We start from the raw sequence: 26,243 nt of genomic DNA on the forward strand, positions 1-26,243 counted from the left end.
TAATGCGCCAATTAACTGACCTGTCAACCGCCAAAAAACTGGCAGAAGAAGAAGAAGCAGCAGTAGCAGTGTGGAGATGGACGCAGAGGAGACGGTGAAGTTTGCTGCGCTTCTTTTTTACTAATTCTGGCAAATTATTTCCCTAATATAACTTGTAAATAAGACAAAGTTCCGTCCTTATGCTAGCGAGTGCGCAATGGTGAAATGTTGTGTTTGAGGAGCGTTAAAGGAAAGGACAGATGTAATGAATGACATGTTGGAACAGCAAAACAAATACAAGTATTCGTAGTAGCGTTAACACACTAATTTACAATACACAATAATCGCCAAAGAAACTTCACGTATGCAGTTCCTACGCTTCTCCTCCGGACCAATTTAAAGCCAACCAAAACATGTTTGTGTCTGCAAGTGAAAATAGATCAATAAAGATTTCATATTGATGTATTATGCCCCATTAAACACTTGTCCAATAGGCATGTAGTTAATCAATATCACCTTGATTCATTAGGGAAAGATCGAAATCCCGAAAAACAAAATTCACTGAACAAATCAGACATTCTGTATCTTAAGTCTGACTTCAGATATACTGACTGAACTGTGTGTGTGTGTGTGTGTGTGTGTGTGTGTGTGTGTGTGTGTGTGTGTGTGCGCGTGGAGCAGGGGGGTTACGACCAGCCCTGCTCTCACTGCTCGGCGGTGGACTGGGCTGTTTCAGATGGAGGTCAATTCTACTGTAAATCCTGCCACAACATCATCGAGGTATCAAACAGCACACAGGATGTGACATCATACAGTATACGTCACTGACATGTCTTAGCAGCGATTGAATGGATTGAGAGTGCATCATACCTCTGCCAAGGTTGTTTACTACATCATGATCATCCTCCCCCATTGGCAAATTAACAAACTTCATGTCCAGTCCCAAACTGAGTGAAAAGATGTGTGGTTCTTGTTGTTATGGTGAGATGATTTGGTCCACTAAGCTCAAGGAGAAGCAACATTTATCTCTCCGATAAACATTATGATGTCATAGATTTATCACATGTGACTGTGTTCAAACAGAGAACCAAAGAGGTGATTGACGGGAGTTTCACTCCTGGATCCACCAGGATCTCCAGTATCAGCAGAAGATCAAGAGGGAAGACACACGGTCTGTCTGCCTGTCTCTCTCTCTCTCTCCCTCTCTCTCTCTCTCTCTCTCTCTCTCTCTCTCTGTCTCTTATGTCACCATCATTATCATCTCAGGATGGCTTATGACCTTATGTGTTCCCTAGGTTCTGTCCGTCAGTGGATGATCTGTGAGGGATTCCAGTTCATACTACTGGCACAGGCAGACGCTCTGCTCAGTTTGGGCGTCTGTCCGCACTTCAAGGTTAGGCTGTCTGTGTGTGTGTGTGTGTGTGTGCGTGTGCCTGTTTGTCCTGTCCTAACCAGCCTGGCCAACGTGCTTGTCCGCTCCACGTCGGGACGGTGTCGTAAAGTGTGCTGTGTGTACGCAGGATGCTGTGCTGTATCAGATGTGGAAGTTGTACCTGCAGATGAGCCGGCAGGCGTACACCAGGAAGCCTGTGCAGAGTACAAAGTTTAAGATGGTGAGCACTGGAAAGAGACGTGTATGTGGGCGTCTAAGAGACATCTGGACATGTCCTAACCCTGTGGTATCAGATGTGACCGCCTGAGAAAAAAAAGAGACAATGTCAGCACACACACACACACACACACACACAACACACAGAGAGGAATCAATGAAATGTGAGCTCACGTGGTCCTGCCTTGTGTGTCCTCTGTGTCAGGGAGGTGCAGACTCGACTGACTTGGAAACAGACTCTACCGTCACATCATGTCTGGATACAGACAGTGAGATGGATCTGCTCAGCACAGCAGGTAGAGCAGACAAGAAGCATTTTATTGGGATGACATTTTGAGAATCCATCAACCAGATGATCAGTCCAGTAAAATTCACTTTTTTATTTCTATGATGTTGTTTTTTGAACACACAAGCAATGAGTCTGATAAAGCATGACTAAGGGGTTAGTCAGCTAAATTGGGGCTCAAGTCTGATTTTTCGATGCCACTAAGCTGCCTTGGCACCATGGCAACGCTGGTCTTTCTTTCTTTCTTTTTTTTCTCATCATTGACTGATAGGTGGTTTGGATGGTTTCATTTGATTGACTCGAGCACAATGAGTGATCAGTCACCTTTGACTCCACCCCTTGCTCTTCAGGAAGCTCCACTGATTGGTCATCGAACACAGGCTCACCCAACCCCGAAGCACCATGGCCGAGGCAGACTAAAAACGAGCTGAGCATGAAGATGACTCTGGCCTTCATTCACCTAGCTCTGGTTTGGAGCAGGGAGACACTCACCCTGTCTGACCTCCTCAGGTAGTGACATCATCGGCACATCATAACCACAAACACACAGCATAAAGCCTACACAAATAAATTCCAAATGCAGTTTTAATGCAAATGAGAAAAGAGTCGCTGCTTACTTTGATTATCATGGAAAGATCCTAGAGTGGGTTTGAAAAGTGTCAGGTTTTTGTTGTTGTTGTTGCAGATTGGTGAATGACGGACACGTCCCGTATGTGGATGCTTATGGGTTTCTTCCTGAGGAGATGAAGTCAGACAGCAGAGCCGCCGTTCTCTTCATAGTGGATGTGAGCTTTGATGCAACAACCAAACACAGACTGATGACTTTTTAAATAAGCTCATGAAGTCCATTTTTGTCATTGTTGTTTATGTTGCATGCAGATCATGATATGAAAGTAACTACTTGTTTTTTCTGCAGAGGGTTCCGTCTCACAGATCTCTGCATCACAGCGCTCAGACTCTGGCTCACTTCCTGCAGCTTCCTTCTTTTCCTCCGATCACGCAGCAGAGCTTACTGCACCCGGCTCTGCTCAGCCTCCGCTACCTGTCTGACGCCAACCTGCCCGGTACGTCTTTATGTCGTAAAGTGTAGTAAAGACTACATCTTATCGTAAATAAAAGTCAAAGTTAAGTGTATTCTTCACGTATGACTCTCCTGTGGTGTTCAGACCAGCTCCACCTGTGGCTCTGCAGGCTCATGCAGCAGGCTGGCATGGCCGAACACACACTCCATACCTTTCATCCCTGCCACCGCACTGCCCTGCCGAGGTACGATGCTCAGGCGGCTGCCCTGATCATTGTCACCATGAAAGTCGTGTTTGGCATGGACGACCACACAGAGTGGTAACTGACCCACACACACACACACACACATATACTTATACGGCTGTTTAAAGTGTAAAGTAAGAGGTAAAGTTATATGGGTGAACTTGCCCTTTAATTGATTCATTGAAAATGAGCATGTGACAAATCTGAGGATAAAATGTCACTTGGGTTAGGGTTAGAATACCAGCGTTTGCTTTAATTTGTTTGATCTGTATGTAACATAAAACATTTTTCTTCCTAAAAATGTGAAATTGTCAAGTGTGTTCTTAGAGGACTTTGTTGTCTTTCAGGGATTTATCCAATGAAGCAGGTGATCATGGCAAAGCAGGTGAGATTTATTTATTTATTACGCTTTTTTGTATATAAATGATAATAGAATAGAGTAGTCCCTGCCCACTTCAGCCAGAAAAACATTCCATCGCTTCCATTGACTTTTGGTTTGACAATTTTGTCTGCGCGCATAGTTTTCATTAGACTTTGAATCTAGGGATTAATGTGTCCAAAACATTAGTTCCCTCCTGCTCAGGCTTAATCACAATGTGTCGCAGCAGGCATGCATTTGGTTGTGCACAGGGTTCTGCTACGCTTGTCTACTTTGATTTGTTTACATTTGCTTGGCCTAAAGATGGTTTACATGTTGTGCACATTTTGTTTCAGATGAGACTGTTAACCAAATCAGAGGTGAAATTCAGAGGTAAAGATAAATGCAAAGGGAATGGAATCCTTTAAAAGCCACTTTGAACAAATTAAAAGCTACCGTAGTGACTATGGTGTGTCAAACAACAATATATTACGTATTCCACAACAATAACGTATTCCTCACAGCGTCTACGGAATAGATGTGGTTGCAGAGGAATGAAAGCATGGGCTGAAGTAATTTAGGTTTCTTTTTTTTTATTCCAACCATGAGCACCTGAATGCATCACATGGAGTTATTCTGACTTCTGAATTGTAAAGTGGGAGCTTGCAGTGGTTTGCCTTGGATATTTCAGCCAGTATTGATTTTTATCCTTCCCAGCCTGTAAATATATTGCAGTATGCGTGGTGTCGGCTGTCCGTCTTCCATTGGCCCTGGTTTTCAGATATGATGTAATGCACTGTGTCTGTATCAGAATGCTTTGTTACTAGATTTTTTTCATCTTCCAAAACAGGAAAAATGTTTAATGTGCGCCACTGGTATCGGCTGATGCAGGCGGCTTTATTCCAAGCCCAGCACCGGCAACAGGAAGACGCTGCCAGGTGATCTGACCTCTGACCTGCACTGTTTGACTGTTTTTCTACTTGTATTTAATGTCTTTAAATTCTTTATAGCTCTTTAGTTAATATATTTTGTCCCCTTTGACAGATTTTATATATAAATTATATTTTCAGTAAACAATTGATAATGTTTCTGCTGGTGTTAGTACAGAAAATCTTCAACCAGGTTTTATTCACTTATTTCTACCTGGTACCTACTACATCTTGTTTGTTGTTATATGTAATTACGTACACTATATGGCCAAAAGTATGTGGAAACCTAATTATGGAGTGAAATGTGGAACTAACTCTTCAATATCCTTATTCTGAAGCTGCAGTAGCAAATGCTTAGATTGTTGTTGCTGTTGACAGGAAACAGTGGAAGGTGTCAAGGCATGTTCGTGTGAGCAAGACGAAGCAGTCTGGAATGGTGAAGAAGAAAAGTGAGTTTCTTCTCAATTTTATTGTCATTTTGTCTCGAACATACAGCCAGTTAGCTCTGTGGACTTAAATGGACTCCTGAGTGCCTGTGTGTGGCTGACATGTTTTGAACACCAGGTAAAATCATTTTTACTTTCTTGTGTGCAGGAGTAGCGGAGCAGGTTCAGATTTGCTTTGAGAAGCTGTCTGCATATCCAGCAGGCATCCAGAGCTCTCCGCCCTCCAGCTTCAAGTTCTGCTGGGGGGACCAAGATGGATCATGTGGACCCAGCATGCACCACATGAGCCTGGACGAGGCCATGACACCCTGTAGCCTAACATACTGGCATTCGGCTCTAAAGCCCTGCAACCCCAGGTCACACGCATAACTTATTCTTACTTTTCAATCTGTGTAAAATTTGATGCCAGCATGAAAATATAAATGTTAATAACTGGTCACTAGTTTGACTCTGTGTTCATTTCACACAGTTGATCTTGTACAAATTTGTGGTGTCCCCAGACATATTTATTATGAAGCATCTTATATATGTTTTTGATTCCTGAGCAGGGATTGCGGTAGTCACTATAATGAAGTGGAGGCAACGCTGCCCAGGAGCTTCACCTGGCTGCTTCAGCTCTTCTCCTTCATGCTGGACGTAGACCCTGGATATCTGTATGAGGAGGTACTGTGTGTGGAGAGACGTCTCATCCCAACTAAAACGCCCCACAGGAGCACAACCAAGACTCGTCAACTGCCCAGAAGATCACCACAGACATTTGAACCAGCAACCCTTCAGCTTTCAGATCGCAACTGCCAATCACCTGATCTGTTCTCTTAAGCTATGCCCACATCCAGGACATGACCCAATGTTTTTAATAATAATAACTACGAATGTAAATATAAAGTTGGATTTATTTTAGTGATATTAGATTTTGTAATTTTAAAGAATAAATGTTGCTGGCTGCATGTATTGTTTGAGAGATATTTTTCTTTGTGCAGAAGAAGGGCACAGGTGCATTTCACAAATGTCTGGGCTCTTTTTATGATCAAAACAATTGTAACAGTTTGTGGGCAACAAGCAGGACTGGGGCACAGCGCTGGTTAGGACAGGACACTGCTTGCTGTAGTATCACCATGGCAACAATGCCAAAGCTTTTAAAGTTACCCAGTAACAGATGGTGAGTGAACAGAGCCACTGTCACAAAAACACGCTTAATGTGAACCTGAAACTATGTGAGGATGATGGTGTTTGATCTGAGGTCAAATGCAATCACTTTTAGATGTTTTTAAAAAGTCAAAATGTTGAAATGAATGAAAAATATTATTAAAAAAGGACCCCCATGTGACCTCGAGTTAACCTGTGACCTGAAATAAAGTTGAAAATCTGGACGCTGCAGCCAGACAGAAGATAAAATGAAGAGGGTGAGGAATCAAAAATTTTAATTGAATAAATTAAACATTTAAAATTTAATATTTTTCGAAGACTGGTGTGTGTGAGTGTGTGTTTAACAGAGCAATTATTATTCCTTCTTTCCATAAAACACCTCCGGGAACTCTCCTGCTCACACACCAAGGTTCTGGGTAATGAAGGTTCAGCTCAGGTTGCAACCTTCAGCTTCATCCTGTCTGTTCATCCTGCTCGCTCTCTCTCCTTTTCCTTTTCCTTTTCTGTCCTAGTGTCTGTTGATATATTTAGTTCAATTGGAGGTAAAACCCAGCAGGCTTAACACAGTCTGCTGTTTCCAGGACAACAGCCAGCCAGTTACCTCCCCTGATCTCCTGGCCACGTCTCCGGGTCATTTAGGGACACTGGCTTCTGGTGGACAAAGACATGAGAAAACAGTTTGCAGGTGAAATATCCGTAACTGCAATATCCATACTGACACTTAATCATGAAAAAATACGTTTCATGTTTCAACTAAGAATGGAAAGAAACATTTCCTTGATTAAAAGTTGTACAAGACTAAGGATTCCCTAGTTTTCATATTCTCCCCCGCATTCTGGCTAGACCAAGCTCTCATAATAAAGCAAACGGCGAACCAACTTGCAACCGTTTACAGAAGAGTTTACACAATCTCAGGATGTGTGTAATGTGACCAAGTTGCCACACGCTGGAACCACTTTGGCTGTCGCGTGATTCAGCTTGGCAGGGAGCAAACAACTTGCTTGCTAGCTACCTGGCTGCTACTAAGTTCTGTCTAAACTTAATGTGAAGTGTTTCAAACTTTATTATGTGTGGGAATTAAGAAAATAAAATAAAATAATAATTTTCCATTAAATATATAATATACTAGAAGCTACTCTAACTCTAAGTTCTGACTCTGTACATGATGAAACTGATTCTTGGCTTAACCATGATCTCAATGACCATCCAACAATCTTTTGATTCTATCATGGCCACTTCCTGAGTTACAGATAAAATGTAACTTGTTATTGTGGTCCACCAAGTTCAGTTACAGGAGAGTCACTATGTTTGAAGTCGTCAGCCATGCTCATTTAAATATGGCAGCCAATTGTAGGAATGACATTTTTGTCAGACTTGGTTCAGACTTCATCAAAATTGTGGTTTAAATGTAACAGGTTCTTCCATAGATCAACCTGCTAACTGACAAACATGAGTGAAACACAACCTCCTTGGTTTAGGTAAGACCAAGGAGGTGTGTGTGTGGTGTGTGTGTGTGTGTCTCAAACCAAAACACCGATCTTCCTCTGTCACCAACCTGGAACTAAAAGGGAAACAAACTCATTGTCTGTCCATTAAACAGGATGATGTATCATTTGTATCACTCGACCTTCAACACCTCCACCTCCTTTTCTCTGCCTGTTTGCAGCAGAGTGACGATAGTGCCTTTAAAGGGTTAACATATGGCCACAACAGAGATGAGGCCAATGTGCACGTGCACGTGTGTGGTATTCTAGCTGTCTAGTAGCCCCACCCTGGAATTCTTTATTGGAGATGCTTTTTACAACCTCAGTGCACAGGAGTCCCCGGGTTCACAGGCCAGGATAGGAGGGGTGATCTGGGTTTGTGGACAGGCTTAAGCAATGAGGGTGAGGTGGTGGGTGCTGGACATGGTCACAAGAGAACACACAGGAAAACTGTAAAGGAAAAAGACAATAAAATGTGCTGAGGGCTGCAGAAGATCTCTCGTCTCTTCATACATGTATGTTAGTATTCGTAATATGAGCCAAAGAAAAGCTTTCACTGGCTCTCTATGAGACACAAAATATTTGGTATTCTTTATTTAATTATTTTCAGCTTTTAGTCTTATTCCGCAAATTTTACATTTGTTCTCCTATTGTCGGCTGTATGAATTGAACTACATCAACAGTATGTTACATCTTACTGTACGCTGAAAACTGTCATCCATATACTGTCAGCATGAGAGGACAGTATGCTGACACACCCAGAGCATCATTTTGGATAATAATGACATTTAAAAAAAAAAAATTTGGTATGCTACGTTGTGTTGTTGTATGTGCAGTCATTATGGTATCGAGTACAACATTATTTCCAATTTTCGCTCATTATTATTTGTGTCTGCACTGGTTGAGTCCCAGGGTGGCGCGCGCGCCCTCGCCATGGCTGCTTTCAACCTTTCCCCCACTTCCTGCGCGCGGAGGGTTCACTGGGTTTACTCTGACACCGCTGACTTTACGGCCCCGCCCCCTGACAGCCACGCGCCACGCCTCCAACCAATAGCCTTGCTTCCACGTACTGATCACGCACCGCCTCGTCTCTGGTTGGCCCGTGCGCGCTACACCTTTGCATATGATTGGCTGCGTGTTACCACCCGCCAGACGGCTCCCGATTTCGTTTGTGTGTGTGTTTTTTTCCCCCTGTCGCTTTGTTTTTTTTCGGGCGCTCAGCTGAAGTCAGTCTGCTCTGGAGCCTCACAAGCCCTCTCCACTCCTCACGCCGCCTCGTAGCGCGCTACTTCTGCACTCCCCGGGCCGGAGCCACCTGACAGGTGAGCACCTGAGATTTTAAACAAACATCAGAAAGAAAACACTCTAATCCTGATTCGGGGACAGGTTCCGATAACGGGACAGGACCTGGACCTGAGATCAGCTGTTCACTTAGGTTACTTAGGGTGTTTTGGTCTCGTTTTTGGCGCTGCGGGTTTATTTAAGGTCACACCGAGCCTCCTCCTGTATGTTTAACTGTGTGTGTGTGTTGAAATGTTGAGCAGTCTAATTTACATCCTTTATAGATTTTGTTTAGATGAATGGATTTTACTTCAGTGTATTTAATAATTAAGTAAAATGAGACGCGCAGCTCGTTATTATTGGTTTTCAACAATTATTTCTGTCAGGGGGGGTCATTACTTATGTTTTAGAAATCCAAATCGAAATTCAGTGTTTAAATTATAAAACTAATTAGCCACTAAGACAGCAGTGAGCACAGTAATGCCACTTGGAAATTTATACCGACAAAGATCGAACTTATATTCATGCAGGTCTGATTTTTAGACATTTTAGTTGCGCTTTCAGATTCTGTTCCGCCGCCCTCTGCTTCCTCACTTTCTTTGAATAGTTTGTATTCTATTCCATAATGAATTGTGTTGTTAAATGTACTTTCTTCCCGATGGCACGTGTTCACTGCATGTCATGTTTGTGTGTCACTTTTTTTATTTGTTTACTTCTATTTACACACCCTGTTGTAACGCGTTTTGCTCGTGTGGCTCAGCAGAGAGAGAACAGGAAGTGGGGACAAACGTGTGTGACATCACCAGTGTTTTATTCTCTGTGAAAGATGCGTTTGAACATTGATATTTGCATCAGAATATTATTTAGCCGCTTAACGTTAAATGGAAAAAACATTTGGGAGATAAAACCGGATAATTTTAATTTCCTTCATCAATATCAACAAACATTTTCCATCACAAACCAAGTCATTGATTATATAGTAATCAAACCAAATTGGAGGCCTCAGAGCTTTGGCCTGTACCATTTGGTATCCTGACACAGGTGAGGGAGAGGAGATGGCTTCTTCACATCACTGGAAATGGACACACACACCGAGTCATTCATGTTTCAGAATTGGACCCTCCATGTCCCTCAGGGTTTCAGCATGGATGCCCGGCTGGTGGCCACCATGGAGCAGAAGCAGTCCATCGAGTACCACGACCTGGAGGCTGCTGAGGCACTCGTGAGCATGAGCTTCTGGGGTCAAAAGTTGCACAAGTCCCGCCCACTAACGCCAACTTCAGACTCCTGTGACTCCATCCCGCTCCACCCGGATAGTCCAAAGGATCTGATCACTCTTTCCTCACTGGTCAGTAAGTTCAACAAAATAGATTATCGTTGAAGTTAATGTCTTTTTTTCACAAGAAGTTACTAATTTGCCCTGGTTTCTGTGACACTTTTGACTTTTAACCTGTATATTGATTCTTTATTTGACTTTTGTTTTACTCTTGTGCTTTGTTGTTTTAATCCACTTGAACATGCAATTGTTACCTGGCCGAGGTGCACGATAGTCATTTATTTAGTAAAGAATCATTTCTAATTGCAAAAATAATCATCACAATATTTTTCAAACCTTTGGCGACATTCAAATACATAATTGATGATGACCTATGCAGTTTCATGCATTCTCTGTACAGCAAAAATGCAGATTTTCCAGCTAGGTTCTTCACAAAAAATTCCTCTGAATTAGTCGTCTTGTCACAAGCGTCAGACTCTTGTTCTTCTTTACTCTCCGTTTTGATTTTTTCCCGTGTGCCGTCTGTTCGTACGGTCGTCTGCGCATGAGCAGCAGGTTTTCAGGCGTTGTTGTGCCGTCAACCGTCTTCTCTAGTATGCCGTGAAGCTGCAAGGATGGACAAAGATTGTTTTCACACCCAAATAGGAGTTTCAAAAGTAGACTCTTGCAAGATTATAGTCTTGTAAGTGGGGTTAGACATTGTGATCTCACGCCTGGCCTCACAACACAGGGCAGAGGAGCTTAGGCCCCTTTCACACATAGATCATTGCAAGATTGAACCTTTTAGGCATGGCTGGTGATTTTCAGTATTCACACATGCAAATGCAATGTTAAACCTAAAATCTTGTCTTGTAAACAGAACGTATCTTAATTAAAGTAGCAGGAGGCAGCATCCATAGACGAAGAACTTTCATCCACAATTATACTTTTACATCTCACAGCAGCACTCAGGCTGTCCAATGTTTTCACTCAATCACGGGGCTAGGTAGTGCAGTTTTTCATTCAAACCTAAGAATAAGAATATGTTAGACTTGTGTGTGACCCACAGCTTGACCCATGTTTCCTTACATTATACTGACACCTGGTGGTGATTAAAAGAATGGTTTATTTTATACTTTGTGGCAAATTTTACATTTTTTTGTTTATTAATACATCGATTGATTATCCAAATAACAAATCAATGAATTTGTTTGCCAAACATAAAGAATCAAAGAAATTTAAGAGTTAACAAATAAATAAGAAGAAATTTAGTGATGGAAAATGACAATGATTTGTCTTCTTCACCTTCCTCAGTGCATGACTCCACCTCACAGTCCGAGCTTCGCCGATACCGCTGCCACCGCCAACGCCACCGCCAGCCCCACCCTCGGATCGCTCTCACCCTGCCCCCACACGTGTGCCAGCCCCGCCCTCCAACTACCGATCACCTCAGAGCCATCAGTGCTTCAGCCTTACACAGAGTCTTCCTCTGTGTCAGCACCGGGCAGAGCTATGGCCACCAGTGTCATCCGCCACACAGACAGCCTCAGCCTCTCTCCTGCAGCTCCACCCACCCAGCCAATGCTGCTCACTGTGCAAGAAACCTCTCCACATAGAGGAGCATCTCCCAATTGCCCCTCCTTGCTTCCTTCCACACCGCCTTCCTCCTCCTCCCCCTCTCCAGTCATGTACCAGGTTTTCCCAGTGAGTGGCCGTGCAGGAATGATCTCCGCTATCATCTCTCCTGGTCCCAAGTCAATCCTCCCCCAGTCTCCTTCCAGCTTTGCTCAGCCTCTGCTGGTGGGCTCTGCAATGTCGCAGGGGGCTGTGATGTTTGTAGTTCCCCAGCCGTCGGTGTCCCAGGTGCTTCAGGGCCCACAGACTGTCATGACCCTGGGCAACACTAAGCTCCTCCCCCTGGCTCCGGCGCCCGTTTACATGCCATTCGGAGGCAGTGGCAGAGTCTCGCAGGCCGACTTTTCCCGCAGGCGAAATTATGTCTGCAACTTCCCCGGCTGTAAGAAGACATATTTCAAGAGTTCCCACCTGAAGGCTCACCTCCGAACACACACAGGTGGGCTACACACTTATCATGAGAATAGCAGGTTTAGCTTGTTGACAAAGACTTCATCAATCCGATTGACTGAGGTAAAAAATGATTGGTAGAACTTTGCATTGCATGTTTTCATAAATAACACATTTCTAAGTTACTCAGACAAAATGCTCAATTTGAATACAGAACACCACAGAACTTTGGTGTCTAACAATGTTATTCATTAAATTTGAATGTGAATGGAGCAATAGAGCAATTTTGACAGACATTGCAGTTGGATTGATTTCAAAGTCGATGTCAACAATGGACTGTCATCTTAAGAAGATGGCGATGTCATAATAGGTTTCACATGGCAAATTGTTAACAAATTTCAATGCTCACACTAAGTATGAAAACACTCTACACGGTGTGGTGGCCATGGAAACAATGAATGCATTGCGTGGTGGTGTTGGTGGTAAGATTGTTCAGGCCTGGATACCAATATAACTATGAAACTCTTTATTCAGCTCTTGCTTAGATACAGTCACTGTATCATAATTGTGTGTTGCATCCTATACATTGATGGGCTGAGTTGCATGACATGCAACCGACGCCCTCAGATGTAAATGTCACATCAGCATGTAGAATCATCCACCATGTAACAGCAGCTGTTATTCTTCTGCAGGTGAGAAGCCGTTCAGCTGCCATTGGGAGGGCTGTGACAAAAAGTTTGCGCGGTCAGATGAGCTGTCACGCCACCGGCGAACGCACACCGGCGAGAAGAAGTTTGTCTGCAGCGCATGCGACCGCCGCTTCATGCGAAGCGACCACTTGACCAAACACGCCAGACGGCATATGACCACCAAGAGGACGTCTACATGGTCCGCTGAAACCTGTGACCTCAACAGATTGACCCTGACAAAGGGCCAGAACACAAGCTCAGCACTTCCTGTCAGTGTACTGCTTCCCAACTAACACACTCAATAGGAGCTCACACACACCCCTCAGGACCGAGTGAGGAAATGACCTTCCATACCCTTAAGGTTAAACTGCTGCTGCTTTTGTCAGTAAAGTAAACAAAAAAAAAAACAGAACCTGAAGAGTTGGTTCCCAGCAAGAACCACAAAACAGAAGGACCTGAAGTGGGAACCATGCCGACGTCATGAGTGGGTGTGTGTTAATATTATACCTTTGCAATAGTAAACATTCATTTATTTGGCACCAGGACCTCCAGTTGGCCAAGCAACATGGAAATGTCATCTGCCCAGATCCCACGCTGGGGGAAAGAGAGATGATGAAGAGGAAAGCTCAGCACCAACTGAGCACGAGAGCTGGCGTCAGCTTTGGCAGTAACAGAGGCTTGTGCTTCCAACATCAGCCATGTTTACATCCACACACACACAAAACCTCTGAATCCATCAGATCAGAGCACAGAGCTGAAGTCCCCGGAACTGCTGAACCTCCAAATTTCAAACGGATTTTTAGTTTTAGTGTGTCTGTGAAAACTGAATCATGATGAAGGTGTTAACGAGATGAAGGTGTTCATTTTGTTAAAAGCTCAGCAAACAATCCTAATGCAAACCAAAGTGTCGCACCTGCACCAGCAGCAACATGCAAGGACTGGATTGGAAGTTACACAAATTGATGGACAGGGTCGTTTTAATACTGGAATAAGAAATTCATATTTTCTTGGAATAGCTCAGCAATGGTTGCAAACATCACAGGTAACAGGCCAGTAATTAGCCTTGTGATCAGTTGACAGAAGAATAGAAATGTGACATGTTATCACGGACCAACAGAAAATGTGCTGATTGACAGCAGAGAGCCATGAAACTATGGTCAAATCTGGTTATCCTGGGATGGGAACAGCCGACAGCACCCTGCACAACATCATGTGTTAATTAGTGTTAATTACACTATTCACAAAATGTCTACCTACAATCAATGTGAAGGCACTGAGGATCAAACATGCGTTTTATTTAAATTGTTTGTTTTTTTTGTTTTTTTTACTAAACTCAGGCGGGAAAGACTCGAGCAGCTTTCAACCATTGAGCCAGAACCAAACATTCAATCCAGTGTAACACATTGCTGTAAAAGATGAAGAGAGATTGGATCAAAACTCTTCTAAGAACATTCCATTCTAACTGAGTGGGATGGAGAGATAGTTACAGTAGATAGCAGATAGATTGATAATAACGTGTGAACCAAATGCAGTTTAAAACATCACCCAGTTTTGAAGTAACAAACAAGAGTTAAACAGGAGACATCAGTGACAGGATGATACATTTAACCTCACGTTTACAGATACTAACATCTTTCATATCTGCTTACCTTTGGGCTCTCAGACACCAACACTCTTTACAGAATCTTATTATTGTGTTTACAGCTGCGGTTTCATTTGTAATCAACCAAATCTCATTCAGCTTTTTTTTCTCAAACGTCAAAGTGATTTCGATGTAGCTGAAGTTTAATGGCGGAGGACAGAGTGACTTTCCCCCCCACTTTGCTCAGGATTTTGTTTCCTACTGACAACAAACGCACCATGAAGGAGGAGGTGGCCGGCTGCTATTCACTGACAGAAACCAACCTTGCACTGTATTTTTGAATTGTGCTCATTTTGTACCCTGCATGTACAGTTTAGTCATGTTTACTATGTGTATACCACACATTCAGCACATGTATGCACTCCTTTTGTTTTTGCCAAAGCTTCTGTTTCTTGCCTATGTGACCATCTTACTTCTATTAGTCCTTGATTGTAAACGTTGTACATATATTGATGTCTATATGGATGTTGTGTATTCCAATCCGCATTTATTGACAGTACAAGTTATTGGTATTTTCAAAATGTCAGTATTCCTCACTGTGATACTTCTTACTCTCAATGCTTTCCACATTATATTATTATTATTATTATTGTTATTTAATGAACATTTTTTTGAGAAATGTCCTGTTTTTTTATAGCTTGATTTGGCCCATAGTGTAGCCAGTAAGAAAATACCTCATTGTATTGAATGTTGTTCATATTAATAACATCTTAAAGTACTATAAACATCATATCAATATATATATGTGTGTATGTGTGTGTATATATATATGAAAAGACATCTTCAGTCTCTTGCCAAACTGCAATCACTACATACATACATACACACTCACACATGCATATATCATATATAGTGATGTGAAGAATCTGATTTTTTAAATTAAAAATGTATCATGACATCACTGGATTTTATTCTGATTTCAACATTTGGACATTTTGAAATAATTAATTTTCCACTGATGGACTCTCGCACACATAAAATGTGCTAAGTGCTAATTGGAACTCAAATGGTTGTACTTTGGGTTCCACTAAGAATGTTACTTAAACAAAAGTGTGTGAAAGGTTTAGATCACATGAATATAACTTACTCATACTTCTTTCATGATATTTAATAGGTTATTGTAAATGTATTGTGTTCCTCGACTGCAGAGATACGCCAATCACAGCGCAGGGGGTGTGGCCTCTGGGTGGTCTGGCCTATGAAACATGATAGAGCTGCGTCATCGGCCAACTTGCCTTACTGACCGACGTTCAACAGAGACATGTAAAAAGATACAGTGACACGATGTGGCGAACATTTGTAATGCAGCAGAATTTATGACTTTTTCCAGCAGTGGTTACCTTTTTCAAGAGGTGGAACAAGTATGTAGAAAAGATTATTACGAAAACACAGTGAGAAAATACAGAAGTACACGTGGTCCTACATAATAAATAATAATAAAAAAATCGAAATAAAATTGAGAAAATAGAATTGAGATATAAACAGAAATGTAAATGAAAATTAACTGATTTACTAAAGTAACCGGCTGTTAGATTAAGATGGTGCAGTAGAAAGGGTAATATGCGCTCAAGACAGTGGTGTACATTTACAAAGACTAAGCTTCTTCAAGGCGGTACTTGTTTTGGTAAAACGTGTTCTTTAAAGGGTATTTTTCGCAAAATAAATCGACATTTATCGTCCAATGCAGAACAACTTCGGTCCTCCCAGCCCCTAGAAGGCGATACAATGGTTGACATTACTTAATCGTGTCAACCTACTGACTCAATCAACGCTCTTCGTTCTGCCGCAAACAGGAAACAGCTGATCCCCGAACAACTGCTTGTTTTCGAGGGAAAACGTTTGTTGCACTTTTTTGAGAAACATAAGCCTATTAAAGGAAGGTGCATCCAGTTAATCCAAAATACGTTCAGGTTCAGGTAGCTCAATAAATGGAAAAGAGTTTGGGACTGTATCGTTTTGACATTGTGTTATCGTGCATGCTAAAGTAGATCATACCCGTCTTAGCCTAATAACATATACTAAGATATGAATATACTTCTATGTCTAAACGCTTATTAAGACTACGGGGAAGTATTGAATTGATATAAATACCATAACGTTATAGCGCCTGTATATAACAGGCGGGCAGCAGACAAACAAAGAACGTATAACCAAATAAAGAGATTACAAAACGTAAATGAAACACCACATAACACCGGGAAACATATGAAAGTTAAATGTTTGCAATCGCGTTTGGTCCTTCACATTTTATTGAAACCTGTCCCGCCAATGCACCACGAACTTTCATACACGATGACGTTAACAGTTCGTAAATGGTCACATTTGTTTCATAGTACAAAGTTGTGTAATGGCGCCTTTTTAATAGTTTTGTAACCACATTTTCGGCCGGTTTCGTAACTTCGATCAGACAAAGGCGCTTGAATTTCCCGCAATATTTCGGAAGTCACGTTCTGTCAGCTGGCCATCTGATTGGTTACGTCGCTGCGCTAGTTTAAAGAGCCGTGACACGCTGCGCTCCTATTGGCTGGCTGGTTTGTAGCGCCAACGATTGAATAAAAAGCGAGCAGCCGGCAACTCTAGTCACAGTTTGTCTCCACTCCACCTCTCAACAACTACGAAGCACGCATCAGCGTCCTTTCTTTTTAAAAACGCTAAAATCTTTTATTTAATTTATTCCTTTGTGTTAACTCTGCCGTAACAGAAAAATGATGTCTACTCGCTCTCCTCTGTCCCTGAAAAACGGAAACTCGCTGAGCTCAAGCCTCAACAACATGGCTCTCGACAAGGAAAACACGGTAAGAACATTTTTTAAACAAGACTTCATGTCCTGCTAACCCCCTTTTTAAAAGGAGAGTTTAATGTAGATAACTATTACCGAATGTGTTCACTTATTGGACCTTTTCTCTTCCAGCCTCCCAGTTTGAACTCTACTCGAGTCCTAGCGTCAAAAGCGGCGCGGAAAATCTTTGACGCCGAGGTAAGAGAGACGGATTTAATGCATAATGTCCTCATTTGTGTTAGAAACTTAACAACTAAGGTGAATGTTACAATCTAGTATTATGATTACATCAGGTATAATGTGTTGAACAATGAACGAAATGGCGCCTGAAAGACTCTGGCGCCAAACGGAACAATTAGCTTGGATCAACTTTTATTGTTCAGGACCCGTTCTATAACTGCTTTTGTAACAATTATACGAACGATTGGTTAAAATTGAAACGATTTGCAGTCGTGACTTGAGTATTTCCCGGGTTTTTCCTGAGTAACCCCTCGTCATTCAGAAGACACTGCATGCATGCCGTCTGATCGTGATAATGTGATCGACTTCATGAAGTACACGGCCTGTTACAATTGACAAGATTGATATAGTGGAAAAGAATTTTGACAGATTTAAGTGAAGTGTACAATTGCAATGTAGAGGCTGCATTTACATTTGAGGTGCTGCTGCTCTTATATGTACTGATCTTGTAAAACTATTCTATTTCAGGCCAAACCCTCAAAGAAAGGAAGTAGCACAGAAGTCGAGCCACTCCTGAAGGAAAATCCTCAACGATTTGTCGTCTTCCCTATCCAATACCACGACATCTGGCAGATGTACAAGAAGGCAGAGGCTTCGTTCTGGACAGCGGAAGAGGTACGACTATCAGCAGTACAATACTTGACTCTGCCTTTCTGCAGAACAAGCTGCTAATGGGTGGTGCTTATTTTCCTTTCTCCAGGTTGATCTTTCCAAAGACCTGCAGCACTGGGAGTCTCTGAAGGATGAGGAACGGTACTTCATCTCTCATGTGTTGGCCTTCTTTGCTGCCAGCGACGGCATCGTCAACGAGAACCTGGTGAGGAGGAAGGATCTTCTTTTGCAGCCTTTTCTTTTACAAAGCCATTTGTTTTAATGATGGTATTTAACTTTGCTTTGTCACCACTAGGTGGAGCGGTTCACCCAGGAAGTGCAGGTCACAGAGGCACGGTGTTTCTATGGCTTCCAGATAGCCATGGAGAACATTCACTCAGAGATGTACAGCCTCCTCATCGACACCTACATTAAGGACCAGAAAGAGAGGTGAGCTGATTAGTGTGTGACTTGCTTTCTGGTTGGTTAGTTTGTTCATATTTTGATATTTTGTAGCAGCATGACTTTGGCTGACTGTTTCTTTTTTTTCTTCAGAGAATATCTGTTCAATGCCATTGAGACAATGGATTGTGTGAAGCAGAAGGCAGACTGGGCACTCAACTGGATTGGAAACAAGAGCGCCTCCTTTGGTAAGGCCTGACTGCTTTGTTTGAATTTTTGTATGCTAGTTCTCAGCCTAGAATTTCCCAGAGACTGAGTTTGTTTCTGCTCTTCTGTCTTTGTGTTCTTAAGGTGAGCGTGTGGTGGCTTTTGCTGCTGTGGAGGGAATCTTCTTCTCTGGGTCATTCGCGTCAATCTTCTGGCTGAAGAAGCGAGGCCTGATGCCGGGCCTGACCTTCTCCAACGAGCTCATCAGCCGTGATGAGGTAGCGCCTCCAATATGAATTTGATGCAGAATACTTGTGAGAATCTTGGTGGTAATACAGTTCACTGCTGTGTGATGTTGAATGGTCTTTTGTTTTGTGTTTGCAGGGTCTCCACTGTGACTTTGCCTGTCTGATGTTCAAACACCTGGTGGACAAACCGTCTGTAGATACTGTCACTAAGATCATTAGGGATGCTGTGGAGATAGAGCAGGTAAGCTTGGCTAATGATCAAAATAAAGACTGAGTGTGCAGGTGCTCTTTCATCACTGCACAACCAATAATTACTCTGCCCAGTCAGTTTGAATCAAATCCCGTTTTCCCTGTATAATGTGGTGCAAACGGATCTAACCCTAACTCTGTTTTTAGGATTTCCTGACTCGTGCCCTGCCTGTGAAGCTGATCGGGATGAATTGTGACCTAATGAAGCAGTACATCGAGTTTGTAGCCGACAGACTGTTGCTGGAGCTCGGTTGTAGCAAGGTAACTTCTGTTTTTAGCCCTTGTGACAGAGACGAGATCATAGCAGAGGTGGTTGTCTGTGAGGGGCGAGGTTTGCCATGATGAGAAGCGCAGGGGTACGGACCTCAGCCATAGATGGGGGCTGAGTGTTGCTGTGCAGCTGCTTAGTGGATATGTGATCCACTATCAGACAACCAGCAACATGATACAGACGCTTGTCTGAGCATCCCGCCTCAAGATGGCACATAACATTTAATGCTTCAGGTTTAACACAAACTTGGGTCAGTACTGATCAACCTGAGGTCTGCCACACTTTTGTATTAGGCCATGCTATGTTGTGATAATAGTTATGTACAGCTACTGATGTGTGCTTGTGTTCTTGCAGGTCTACAGAGTGGAGAACCCGTTTGACTTCATGGAGAACATCTCTCTGGAGGGAAAGACCAACTTCTTTGAGAAGCGGGTGGGCGAGTACCAGAGGATGGGCGTGATGTCCGGGACGACTGACAACGCCTTCAGACTGGACGCTGACTTCTAAAGCTTGATGCTACTTGTGTGGGGATGGGGGTGGATTTTAGCTGCCTGTTTTTATTTATGTTGTCACATTAGTCAGCTGGCAGCGTTAAGAATGATTTTTACCTGGTTACAGGAGCACTGTTCCCAGTTATCTTAATGTAAACTACACTTGTAAATCTTATCCATTTTGTAATATGACTTATGGGAGATGCGTTTTTATGTGGGCAGAGTGCTGCCTTTAGGTTATGGGTTATGTACAGGATGCTTAGTTTGTTTTGTAATTAAATGTGTTTGATCATACATATCTGTGGGGTATTTTATTGGTGGCCATTAAGTTACCTTTGATCCTTACACAAACTGTCGCATGCTAAGAACCCATTTTCTCTTCCTGTCTGCTGCCTGAGATATACAAATTTACCCATCTGAGTCTATAGAACATATGTACAGAACAGTTGGTAACTGGTTCTTATTCAGTCATTGCACCGTTTCAGGGGCACATTTAAAAAAAATCCTACCTTTTCCAGGCGCCCTAGCTATAAACTTCCGGGTGTGCCGTGGCTCGGTGTATTTTGCTTCCGGCTAACGTTGCCATGGACTTGCAGAGGCATAATATCATCTCTACTCTCAGCAAAACATTTGATTTGGTAATTTGGCTTTCATGCAACACATTTCTACATTCATAGTTTTTCACTGTTTATATAAATTCCCCCCGAAATAAGTGAATGTAATGTGTCGCGACGGGGCTGTATTTCCGCATTGCGCGCGTGCTGTACGCCTGTCCAATCCCAGCGCTTGAATGCTATGGAGGGCGGGGCTGGCTCCAGAACCAGAGTGGGTTGAGCGACATAACAAGACGTCACACTCACCGAAAACATGTCGCTTCCGACTCCGAAACAGACGTTCCTAAACCCGGTAATTCATTTAATTCTCGTTTCTGTTCAACAAAAAATTCAGTCGAAGGCATCTCAGCTGGTTTAGTAACGTTTAATCCATGAAAATGTTGACTTGATCAGTGGGCAACGCGCTAGAATAGCATAGGGAGGCCCGTACTCTGCGTCACAGTTAAAAAGTTCATTTCAGCACGTCGTGTACCCCTTCTAACCAACTGATAAGTTGGTTAGAAGTTATCAACTATAATTAAAACAAGCAACGTTTACGGCCGCACTTGACACTACTGCATGCTACAGTAAACATTACCAGCAAGTTGCATTGGCTACTTCAGTTTCAGATAATTGTGTTAATATTTTATAGACTATTCCATTTGCCGGTACCATCCTTGGCAGTTTGCAGCCGGGGGAAATGGTTGTCATCCAGGGCTCACTGCCCTCTGATGCCGACAGGTATGTTGTCACAGCTTTGTGTCCTGACATTCGTCCTGGTCCCCTAGTGTCTTTCTGTCAGCTCAAATAGGCCGCAGATCTGACATCATGGCTGTCTTCCCTTGTCCTCTTTTAGTCGTCTCTGTCCTCTCTTGATTGCCTTTGCTTTGTCTCTCTTTGTCATTTGGCTGCTATCTCTTTTTAGGTTTCAGATAGATTTTACGTGTGGAAGCAGCATGAAACCAAGGGCTGACGTCGCCTTTCACTTCAACCCGAGGTTTAAGAAATCGCCATGCATCGTATGCAACACCTTTCAAAGGGAGCATTGGGGCAGAGAACAAATCCTGCAACAGATGCCCTTCAGACTTGGGGCCGACTTTGAGCTCATTATCCTGGTTCAGACTGACATGTTCAAGGTAAGAAGCAGCTTTACAAACGTGTGCAAATGTAGGCAAGGTTTGATCAGTTTACTTTTAAGAACTTAAAACCTTCCCTTAATTCTGAACAGAGCAACATTCAAATGTGGAATATTCTTTCACAGTTAAATTATGATGTCACTATCATGAGTGACAGGTGCTTGGTTCTGTGTGGTCACCAGGTGGCGCTAAATGGAGCTCACGTGCTGGAGTATAAGCACAGACTCGATCTGGAGCGGGTGGACACTCTGGCCATTTCTGGAAAAGTGATAGTTGACGTCATCGCCTTGCTGCCGATTCCCGTAAGTTGGAGGTGTTATGTTTACGTTTGCAAGGTTTTACAAGTTTCTAAGGCAAAAACAAGCTGCTGGTATTCATGTCACGTCATTTGGAGCTCTGCAACTAACCGAAAATGTATAGAAACTACGATTAAGAACCTCTAACTGACTCAACCTCGCGTATGTCTGTTATTTCTGTTGATGCCTTACAGTGCCTACTTTCATGAACTGTCCCTCGGTGTCGTCCAATCACGTTCAGATTCAGTTCTGAGTAGTTGAAGTTGAATTGCGTCCCTGTGAAATGTTTGAATTAAGATTTTTTTTTACTTTCCGAGTTTCTTGCAGGTTTTATGATGTACAGATTTCACCATTCGACTCTGAGTTCTTAAACTCTTATATGTTTTTGTTGTTGTTTTAAGGATGTAGTTTCCTCTGAAGCCGATCCGATCAAGAAAGACGCTCAACAAACACTAAATGTAAATACACTTTCACCGACTGAAACTACACTTGGAAACACAAATTGGACTGGTGTGTTTGTGTTTCCAAGTGTAGTTTCAGTGCCTACTTTCATGAACTGTCCCTCGGTGTCGTCCAATCACGTTCAGATTCAGTTCTGAGTAGTTGAAGTTGAATTGCGTCCCTGTGAAATGTTTGAATTAAGATTTTCTTTTACTTTCCGAGTTTCTTGCAGGTCTTATGATGTACAGATTTCACCGTTCGACTCTGAGTTCTTAAACTCTTATATGTTTTTGTTGTTGTTTTAAGGATGTAGTTTCCTCTGAAGCCGATCCGATCAAGAAAGATGCTCAACAAACACTAAATGTAAATACACTTTCACCAACTGAAACTACAATTGGAAACACAAACACACCAGTCGCCCCTCACTTCACTTTTTCCTGCTTTCAATCGTATTCTTCCTCACGTTTCCTGTCTTTTGGTTGTTTCAGGCAGTAATCTCATCTTCAGGAGACTTGGTGAGTCTTGCTGTTGTATTGTTCACGTACAGATTTGTATTTGTACTGTGACCAGGACTGTGAAAATGTCCTGGACTGAATTAATGGAACCCTTCATCTTATATTTGACATCACAATCGTATCCAATCATTATTTTTCCGTCGTTTTACTTCTTGTCTGTATGAAACTGTGTGTTGTGTGATCTATGGTTGTTTGGCAGAGTCTTCCCTACAAAGGTGAGCTGGCGAACGGACTGAAGAGTGGACGCTCCATCGCTATCAGTGGACGAACCAGTGTGTGTCCGTACAGGTATTATAACACTTGTGTGTGTGTGTTTCATGCCTTTGGTTTTGTGTTGACATGTCTTTTTGTTTATGTTAATTTGTTGTTTGATGTGTTTTATAGTTTCTGTTTTAACTTGCGTGTGGCGAACAGCAGCGACATTGCTTTCCATCTCAACCCTCGAATGAAACACGGCGTCCTGGTCAGAAACTCCTTTCTGTCTGGTTGTTGGGGCAATGAGGAGACCAAGTTGGCCTCCTTCCCCTTCGCCCCCGCAAAGTACTTTGAGGTACGATATCACCACATGACCGCTCATCACAAAGACACTTAAGACATCCTGGCATGTTTGAAATGAGTCAAATGAGAAGATGTAACTTAAATGCATCCATACATACTGTAAAATGTGTCCTGCCTTCCCTCAGCAGCTGACATCGTTACAATTATTGGGAAACAAATATTGATAAGGCTTTTCTCAACAAACAAGGATTGATTGATAAGTTGTGAGTCTGCCAGAAGACTCTTAACCCAGAGGTGTTTCTTTTCTTAAAGCACACAGCTGCCTGCAGTGAGTAACCTTGGTGCGTTCTCCTCTCTGCTCTTAGTTGATCATCATGTGTGACACTCAGTACTTCAAAGTGGCTGTCAACGGCGTCCATCAGCTGGACTATAAACACAGAGTCCAGGACTTGAGCCGCATCTCCCAGCTGGAGATATCTGGAGACATCGAGCTGCTGGGTGTCAAGCTGCTGTGACCTCTGCCATGATGACCTGGAACACACTAACTAAGTATAGGACCAATACAATCAAACCTATATTAAATCCATTTAGAACCAATTATCCTGTCAAATAAATAAATCAAATCCTTTTTTACAAACATCAGGATGGATTTGATGATTTAGGTAGAGGTAGATTTCAGTGTGGTAACAACTAACTCCGCCCACTTTGTAAAAGCTGCTGTTGCTGGTAGGAACCTTTTCCCGTGACATCATGGCTTTGTGGTGTGTGTGACTGTTTCTCGTTGACATTTTGCATGCAGTGTTTATGTGATAGTTTGACAAACTTCACACTGATCAAAGGTGACATTGAAGGTGATGGTTTGCGTAAATTAAGATCAGTCCTCTGTAGAGGTTTTCTTTAACTTGGTGTTGAGCTTTATGTTAATGTTCCGGGACTTCATCATGGAGACTAACAGGCTAAATGTCGAGTCTGACCCGTGAGGAAGTGAGGAAGGGCTGTCATATCTGTGGTTGAAGTATTTCTGAGGGGCTGATTGTACTCCTCTGATCTCAGATTTCTCACAGATCAATTCAGGTCAAATGCATTTCGTAAAATTTAGGATTATTTAGCAGGATGACTTTAGAATAAATGATCTTCTGCCACTTATTCTTATGATGTCAGTTCACCAGCCAGTAAGAACACAACCAAGGAGACACAAGTCAAGCAGTAACAAAAACATGTTCAAATCAATCAGCACATTCCTTAGCACCGTCATTTATCAGTTGACTGGTTGGCCCACAAACGGATAAGAATGGAAATCCATATTTGACATAGCGGCAAACCATAAAGGCATAAAGAAATCAGGATATATTGTTGCTGTAAACATTTGATTAGGTGAAACATTTGACAGGTGTAGTGAGTGTGCCTGGAAACATTTTGAAGGAATTCCACCTTGAAGTAGATGGTGATATGTGTGATATCAGATTGATGATGTTAAGTATTAGCTTTTTATTGACCTTCCACAGCCTGTAAAGCATAATGTTTTGTAACACCCAGCTCATTTAATTGCTGCCTCAGGTCATTATGCATTCAGGTTTAGTATCTGCCCCTGGACTACAATATGCAGGTAAACTATGCAGGTCTGTTAAACACGATTTGTTAAATACAGGGTGTTTTGTACTGATTAAGTGCCTTTTGTCTGTGTCTGTGTTAGGGGTTATGGTTTGATTTCCTTTCAATTGAATCCATTTAATGAATTAATATAATTTTAGTATATTTAAGTGTAGTGTTTTGCTTCTAATTTGGCTCATGTGATCTTTGGATGAATTACCCTTTTGTATGACATATGCTGAGTAAATAAGATAAAAAATAAAAAATAATAATGTGCATACCGGAGTTGATTGTCTTCATTCATTTTGTCTTTGAACACAAGTCTTAACTATTTTGAATTACACTGTTCTTACTGTATATTAGATTTAAAATTTAAGATAGTTTATTTATCATGTTACATGCAATTCACGCACAAATTGCAAGCAATTGAATTTTTTCTTATTATACACTGTAAGTATATATAGTTATAGGGTATATTTTATATACACTGATATATTTCTTATGTATCTATAGAGAGAGTTAGAGTAATAATTTGTATATCTAGATATCGTCAAAACTACTTCACTACAAACGAAGGAAAAAATACAATTTCCGGCGGAGATTAAGAACACTTTATTTTGAAGGCGACGGCCCGTACTAACTGCTTTAGCCTTGACGTAGCTGGTGCGGCTTTTCTGTGATTTGATGACACCCAGGGTGCGTCAGAGGGAGAAAAAATGCCATAACAGCAGCATCAGCACCACTAACCGAGCAGACAACCGGAGGAATATATTTCATATTGTCCGCCTCTCCCCCGGCTCATCTCTCATGCTGTGTGTCACTGCGGGCTTTCATCATCGGTGAGCGGCGAAGCGTCAGCAGCATCTGGAGCTGCTGGAGGTGAGAGATGGAGGATTGGGTGTGTCTGTCTGTCAGTCTGCCTGTATGTCTATCTGTCCGCCTGTCTGTCTTTTGCGTCTGTGTGTCTGTCCGTCTGTCACCGTTTCTTTATATTAACAGCTTTATATTGGAGGAACCTGTTATCTGGCCCGCAAGGAGCGCAGACGTGAAGCGCAAAGGCCCGGCCTGATGTTCATCATCAGGCCGGGCGTGTGTGTGTGTGTGTATATATATATATGTCTGTGTGTGTGAGAGGGAGAGCGCGCGCGTGTGTGAGTCATCCCTGTTTGATTCGGTACCGGATAGCAGCCGCGTTGAACATGGATTTAATAAATATGACGTCACAGCGGTACACAGGTCGGCCTTCTCCAAGGACAGACACGAGAAAAGAGAGACAGACAGGCAGACTGCAGTTGCTCACC

General features: G+C 42.4%; 4 protein-coding genes and 1 non-coding gene across 6 annotated transcripts; all 5 read left to right on the forward strand.

The window, feature by feature from the left end:
• taf1b (TATA box binding protein (Tbp)-associated factor, RNA polymerase I, B) lies at positions 1–6,276 on the forward strand. The gene is made up of 15 exons (XM_076165251.1): positions 1–94; positions 661–759; positions 1,063–1,150; positions 1,275–1,372; positions 1,500–1,592; positions 1,794–1,884; positions 2,225–2,384; positions 2,560–2,659; positions 2,791–2,938; positions 3,041–3,215; positions 3,488–3,525; positions 4,349–4,436; positions 4,806–4,876; positions 5,022–5,229; positions 5,422–6,276. The coding sequence occupies exons 1-15, from the start codon at positions 77–79 to the stop codon at positions 5,690–5,692; spliced, it is 1,746 nt and encodes a 581-aa protein (XP_076021366.1). The 5' UTR covers positions 1–76; the 3' UTR covers positions 5,693–6,276.
• A 2,405-nt stretch (positions 6,277–8,681) lies between these two features.
• Positions 8,682–15,135, forward strand: klf11a (Kruppel like factor 11a). The gene is made up of 4 exons (XM_076165319.1): positions 8,682–8,825; positions 9,920–10,132; positions 11,354–12,113; positions 12,757–15,135. Exons 2-4 carry the CDS (start codon positions 9,929–9,931, stop codon positions 13,044–13,046), a joined length of 1,254 nt encoding a protein of 417 aa, XP_076021434.1. The 5' UTR covers positions 8,682–8,825; positions 9,920–9,928; the 3' UTR covers positions 13,047–15,135.
• Positions 15,136–16,602: 1,467 nt separating this feature from the next.
• Positions 16,603–20,167, forward strand: rrm2 (ribonucleotide reductase M2 polypeptide). Its single transcript, XM_076165321.1, has 10 exons — positions 16,603–17,190; positions 17,307–17,372; positions 17,883–18,029; positions 18,115–18,231; positions 18,322–18,455; positions 18,561–18,655; positions 18,759–18,892; positions 18,999–19,103; positions 19,259–19,372; positions 19,737–20,167. Exons 1-10 carry the CDS (start codon positions 17,101–17,103, stop codon positions 19,887–19,889), a joined length of 1,155 nt encoding a protein of 384 aa, XP_076021436.1. The 5' UTR covers positions 16,603–17,100; the 3' UTR covers positions 19,890–20,167.
• LOC143012346 (small nucleolar RNA SNORD94) lies at positions 19,444–19,579 on the forward strand. The gene has a single exon (XR_012965046.1). It is a non-coding gene; the product is annotated as a small nucleolar RNA SNORD94 (small nucleolar RNA).
• A 527-nt stretch (positions 20,168–20,694) lies between the features above and the next one.
• LOC143012278 (galectin-8-like) lies at positions 20,695–25,220 on the forward strand. Of its 2 annotated transcripts, none has more exons than XM_076165341.1 (9): positions 20,695–20,779; positions 21,119–21,207; positions 21,392–21,602; positions 21,785–21,904; positions 22,300–22,356; positions 22,828–22,854; positions 23,054–23,142; positions 23,239–23,404; positions 23,718–25,220. In XM_076165341.1, exons 1-9 carry the CDS (start codon positions 20,741–20,743, stop codon positions 23,865–23,867), a joined length of 948 nt encoding a protein of 315 aa, XP_076021456.1. In that variant the 5' UTR covers positions 20,695–20,740; the 3' UTR covers positions 23,868–25,220. The 2 variants fall into 2 exon arrangements, with proteins under 2 accessions (XP_076021456.1, XP_076021457.1); XM_076165342.1 differs by lacking the exon at positions 22,300–22,356 and adding an exon at positions 22,646–22,702.
• The last annotated feature ends 1,023 nt before the right edge of the window (positions 25,221–26,243 follow it).

The sequence above is a fragment of the Genypterus blacodes genome, unplaced genomic scaffold (assembly GCF_046128005.1).
Source record: "Genypterus blacodes isolate CSIRO-AG114 ecotype Tasmania unplaced genomic scaffold, CSIRO-AGI_Gbla_v1 ptg000143l_1, whole genome shotgun sequence".
Classification (NCBI taxonomy): domain Eukaryota; kingdom Metazoa; phylum Chordata; class Actinopteri; order Ophidiiformes; family Ophidiidae; genus Genypterus; species Genypterus blacodes.